We start from the raw sequence: 5,832 nt of genomic DNA, 5'->3' as shown, positions 1-5,832 counted from the left end.
GCTGGAAATAAAGCTCAATGTCGCTGCTGCGAATATTCGATGTCATGGCGATTATCGGAGTAGTGTCAACCCTTCTAATTATACTGCAAGCGGAAACGCCATCAAGATTCGGCATAATGATATCCATCAAGATGAGATCGTATTTAGAACCTTCTGGTATTTTATTAACGGCTTCGAGGCCATCGAGCTAGAGTTATGTTAGGAAGCTGAGAACATATAAAAGAAAATGATTTGTTGGGAAGGGATACATACCGCATAATCGACAGTGCAACAGAATGAAAGCAAAAACTTCCCACCAACTTGACGGCAAGTCTGGTCATCCTCAACCAATAGAATGCGCGGAGGCTGTACCCAACCTGGGTTTACGTACATGCTCTTCTTGCGTCCATCCACGTATTGTCGCCTTGGGTCATTAGGATCGAGCTCTTTAGGGGGGAAGGAATACGGAATGTTGTTAACATGCTCGCTATACAGTGGTTCAATCCCATTGGAAGCACCAACAGGATAAACCAGCTGTTCCAGTTCGCCATTTAGCTTAGAATATCCCAGTGACGATGTGGAGCCAGAGGAAGTGGGAGGCCTTATCGTTCCATTCCGCTGAGTCTGATCAAGAGGCGGCGTGGGGGCGGCTCCGGGAAGCCGACTTTGAATGTCGGTCATAGATTCCAGACTACCCAAGTTCATTTGGATTTCGTTGCTCAGCTCGCTCAGAATTTTGCTGGCTTGCTGTAAAGGAGAGGCCGCCTCCTCTTCAGCCGGTGCAACTTGGGAAGGGCTTAAGTCTGGCCCGGTGGTCCCCTGGAACGACACCTGTGGTCTGCTCTCTCGTTTGTGTCGTGCATCGACGCCATGCAGGTAGTTCATCATGTAGTGGAGAACCTGCTCGTGGCTTAACATAGATTTCTGAACTCTCCGGACTTCAGTTTGCATCATTTGATTTTCCAAAGCCAATTGTGAGAAACGATCGCTTAACTGTTGAAACTGCTGGGCCTGAGCTACAAGTTGCTGGTTCAGCATGTCGAACTGTTGGGTATGGAATGTTTCCTCGTTCAACTGGGCGGGTTTTCGTGGCGCTGGGGCTTTCCTCCGAATATTATCCAACGATTCTTTGTTGTTGGCCTTGAACTCGGGGTGCTTGAACTCCCAAGCCTAGAAGAAAACCAGATTGTTAATATTGATGTGCATTAAGGATGCACGGGGACGGGATAATTCATTGATTTGGAAGGGAGGGAATGCTTACATTGGGTCCGTAGGGTGATTGACCAGACTCTTCATTATTTTGGCGGACTTTATGGAAGTCGTACTTGTTGAGTTGTCGGACGAAGCTCGCAAAATTACTATGTTTGAAGTGCTTCGGAAGTATTGATTTGGTGAATTTTTCGCACTAGAAAATATGGGAGTCGTTAATCACTATTGCGTATGCATACTGGGCTTTATCGACCGCCGAGCCAGAACGAAAATGGGGTGTAGATGTCCGCCTTACCTCTAATACGACAAAGCTGTCATTGTCGTCTCCCCAGCGAACAATTTGCGAGTACGACGGATCCTCGAGCATTCTACCAACAGAGACATTGTCAGAAACTACACTGGATAGCATCCACAACTCATACAACTATAACTCTCTCTGCATGCGATCCGTAGGACAAGGTCGTCAAGGATTCTGGTAGGGGAAGGGGGGAAGAAGGGAAAAGGGTTATTACTTGTAGAGCTTTCGGACCTGTGAATTTAAAAAAAAGAGGAAGAGTTAGCGATGCATCATTTCGCAATTAGACAGAACGGCAAATAAGACGTCCCATACAGGAAGTGTGGGAAAGGGAGGAAAATCTTACAAAATCGCTGGAGTTACCTGCAGGAGCACCACCACCTGTTGGGGTACTACTCTCCAGTGCCATGTTTTGTTTTAAAGTATTATGATGCGGCGGGAGAATTTTGTTATTTTTTTTTTTTTTTTACACAATCTATCCTCAAAGAGGGTGGGTGAGGGTGAAAGGTTCTGGGCCTCGTGGAGATAAGATCGGGACAAACAATAGGAACGAAAGTAGGAGGGAAAAAGAAAAAAAAACCGGAACAAAAATTGAACAAACAAATTGGCTAAAATCAAAGAGCCCTGCAAATAAGCCCCAAGGGGTGAGAGGACAAACGAAAGAATTTAAATCTTCCCAAAACGAAGGTAAGGAAATGTTGTGGAAGGTGGAGAGAAGAGAAAGTGAAAGGATAGAGAGAGAAGATGGCGGAGGGATGAAGGCGGAGGAAGCGCGGGAGTGGAGAACGAGAGAAGAGAAAGAAGCGAGTTTTGGAGGCTTGGTGCCTGAGAGTGTTAGACGGTAAATAGCAGCTTTCTTTTTCTTTTTCTTGTTCTTTTTTTCTTTTATTTATTTATTTATTTATTTATTTTATTTTATTTTTTTTTTTTTTTTGGTGATGGCGAAGGTAAGAAGATGTCGGAACCGCTGATTGGAGAGTTACCAACCAGATGTCACCGTGTATAGGTATTTTCGGACAGCGACAGGGACTCACAGCGCCCCGAGCCTCATCAGGGTTAGAGGATGAGAGGGCAGTGTGGAGGAGAGTGAGAGAGAGGAATGGGGAAAGGAGGAGGAGGAGGAGGGAGGGGAGGGTGGGAGGTAGAATGATAGTAGCTAAATCTATGTATCTGCTTCTGCTGTTGCGGCTGGAGTTGACTGCAATGGAAACAGAGCCTTGCCGGGGGACCGACGATATCGAGGTGGACAGGCAGCGGAGTGAACGGGGGGATTTTGATAAGTCGGCTGCAGTTTGGGGATGGGGATGCGGATGGGGATGGGATCAATAACGGTGGAGGTAACGTTGGTGGCTGTGGTGGTGGAGGAGGTGGTGCAACGGTAAAGAATAGGACGGGAGGAAGGATTGTTGATAGCACTGGCGGGCATTGGGGAGCAAAGGATGAACGAAGGGGAGGGGATGACTGAACGATGAACTTGCGACAGCGCTGCCTCAAAGCTCCCCACCAGCTGTGATGGAGAAGGGCTTGGTGGTTATTATTACTAGTTTACTGGCTATTGCGCCAGCCCAGCCAGACATGTGTAAGATTACTGAGGTTGTTCCGTCCGTTCGCAATTCCGCAGGGGATATCGGGAAGGTCGAAAAGATTTAGATGGGTGTTTTGCCGAACAGCGCTGCAAAAGAGAGCGGAAATAGAGCAGACGGCGGAGGGGACTGAGGAGGACAGCAACCGACGAGGGGACAATGGTTGGGGGAATGCTGGCAGTCGCGAGAGAGAGAGAGGACGGACGCATGGACGGGTGATGGGGCGAATAGAAATATTGAGAACAGAAACTAACCACCGAAACTAGTCTTGACTAGCTAACTAATGCAATAGCAGGGAGGATATGAGATGGGGAAAACTCAAATAAAACAGCGCTGAAGAACTCGAAGAATACCAGTACAGGATATAATTGTTGATAATGTCATTATTAATTACAGCAACAATAAGTCCTCATGAAAGATCGCAGCGTGACAACGACCCAAGAACTTGACCTTGCGGCCGCCTCAACAATACTCCTGCGGTATCGGCGTACAATAAAAAATAACTCTCTCTCGGTCTTCTGCTTTTTTTCGCCTCTTAGGATTCAGGTGCTTTTTATCCCAGAGTTAAAGTTACTCCATATAGAATACATGTCTGCACCGGCAGTTCCCCATTTCTCCCGCCACCAATTATTTTCCATCCTTAGTATCGCATAGTATTATATGATGGTTATATTATTGTCATACTGCCGTTTAGTAGCCCGGTTAGTTAACTAGCTGTAAAGAATTTTACCTCTTCCTCGGAACCAACGACGATGTCCTACTAATACATCAAATTGCAAACTTCGGTCGGTATCAATGACCCGGCTACGGAGTACTCCATAACGGAATATGAGACGGGCTTGACCCGTGTTCCGAAACTGATGGCGAAAAACAATGCCATCTATCTATCAATACGAAAAATTAAAAGGGAAGAGGAGGGGGAATCAAGCAGCAAGATTATTATGTTCCGGTGATAACCACCATTGATTCGTGTTCCGTACTTGATTCAACCTTCAGAGGAAAAAGAAATGAAAAAAGGAGGAGTGAAAAGGAAAACTTTCTTGTCCCTGGTTTTCTTTTTTCTATGGTTCATCATTATTTGAATCTACATGAGGTAGGTAGATCAAGCCGGCTGTTCGAAAAAAAAAAAAAGAAGAAAAAGAAAAAAAGAAAGATAAGAAAGAAAGAAAGAAAAAAATGACTTGCTTGGCGTTTTCTTTTGTGGCTCCCCTTCAATGTTAACACTCCAACCCCAGAGTTATGTGACTCCAGGCAATCCACCTTACTATAGCCAATCTATATACATACGGATGGAGGCGTTACTTGATATAAACGAGGCTCTTTTAAATCAACCCGAGAACGGGTTTCTAGGTCTGAAGGGTTGGAGAAGGGACAAACCGAGCCGAAAGGTGTTTGGCAGGCAAAGAAGCGAATATGATCTGTAATTAACTAACCGGCTTCGTCTCGAGGGTTGGGGAGGAAGAAGTAATATTGCAGCGTAATAGACGCGAAGCTTGGTTGTCTCGAGATCTATATCCATACGAAGCGTCTAGCAATTGATTGGAAGTTGACAGCTTCTTTTGAGACACCAAGGGCATGGTACTACTCATTCGATATACATCACTAACTAGTAGCTATCAAGATTGAAAAGGACCTTGGGGATAGCTAGCTTTTTCCTGCAAGTCTTCGCGCCATTAGATGCCAAAATCGTTCCATCAGCATCAACTAAGACAGGAGGAATGGGATGCATGCGCCGCTCTGCGTGCCGTCAAATCTCGGTTTGGGTTTCTTTTTTCCTAGGTCATGTAGTTACTTGGTTACTTGTTTCCATATGTATCTCGCAACCGCGGTCCATTTCGTCCCGAGGAGTCTCCGAAACACCGGTGGAACATTTGATAGGTACCATAACCTCCCTCGAGCAGGTGAATGTAGCCCGCCAATTCCGGGTTTTTACTTGATTCGCTCTAGCACTGAATAAATAATAAAAGTGAGCGTTAGGGCTGAAGATCGCCCTGATGTTCGTTCATCCGAAACTCAATACTTCTGGAGTCTCGATTCATCAAAACCAGCTCTTGCAGATCGGGTAATGTATGTTGTATGTACGTTGTAGTGTTTTCGCACCCGGACACATGCGTCTGCATATTGGATAGAAACATCATATAGATCCCAAGGCCCAGTCAAAAACTGAGGGAGACACAACAACTACAATAACACTAACAATCACGAACTGGATTTTATCGAACTACCACTCACACCTGTTATGATTAGCTTGGGCAAAGTGCATGAAAACTACTAGTAAATTGTTGGGAACGTTGAAGCGACGGCATGGATACAAAATTTCCCTCCTACAGTAAGTATCCTATCAATCAATTCGTCATGCATCCATCGTACCTAGAAATATTAGGATCATGATCATCAGCATAACTCCCAACATTATCATATCATCATCATATCGTCGTCGTCATAGTCAACCCACCAAGAATCTAACCCTGAATCAAAAACGGTAAAAAGTTGATATCAAGAAACACACAGAAGGCTCCCTGAAGGCCCAAAATAATAACGACAATCTAAAAAACAATCAGCAGCCAAGCAAAACATCATGAATTGAAGGTTGAAAGGGACGGGACGGAGAATTTTCCCGCTTCACAGGCTTAGCTGAACCCGAATCTTTGAACCTGAACCTGAACCTGACCCTGAAGCCGACTCCGAAGTCGAATCTGAAGTGGATGCCTGAGCACAATCAACGCAAAACAAGCAAGATGCAATCCTGAAGGACTATTTGAGCTC

General features: G+C 45.3%; 2 protein-coding genes across 2 annotated transcripts; one reads left to right on the top strand and one right to left on the bottom strand.

Moving 5' to 3' along the window:
* Window positions 1-126: 126 nt before the first annotated feature.
* HCAG_05282 (hypothetical protein) lies at window positions 127-1,555 on the bottom strand (the record flags this gene model as incomplete). The annotated part of the gene is made up of 4 exons (XM_001539765.1): window positions 127-187; window positions 371-1,149; window positions 1,241-1,384; window positions 1,484-1,555. The coding sequence occupies 4 exons, from the start codon at window positions 1,553-1,555 to the stop codon at window positions 127-129; spliced, it is 1,056 nt and encodes a 351-aa protein (XP_001539815.1).
* A 623-nt stretch (window positions 1,556-2,178) lies between these two features.
* On the top strand, window positions 2,179-2,948 carry HCAG_05281 (predicted protein; the record flags this gene model as incomplete). Its single annotated transcript, XM_001539764.1, has 3 exons — window positions 2,179-2,324; window positions 2,490-2,538; window positions 2,697-2,948. The coding sequence occupies 3 exons, from the start codon at window positions 2,179-2,181 to the stop codon at window positions 2,946-2,948; spliced, it is 447 nt and encodes a 148-aa protein (XP_001539814.1).
* Window positions 2,949-5,832: the final 2,884 nt, after the last annotated feature.

This window comes from Histoplasma capsulatum, genomic scaffold (genome assembly GCF_000149585.1).
Source record: "Histoplasma capsulatum NAm1 scaffold_5 genomic scaffold, whole genome shotgun sequence".
NCBI classification, from domain to species: domain Eukaryota; kingdom Fungi; phylum Ascomycota; class Eurotiomycetes; order Onygenales; family Ajellomycetaceae; genus Histoplasma; species Histoplasma mississippiense.
Note: the sequence above shows the minus strand (reverse complement) of the source record. Positions and strands in the feature narration are given on the sequence as shown.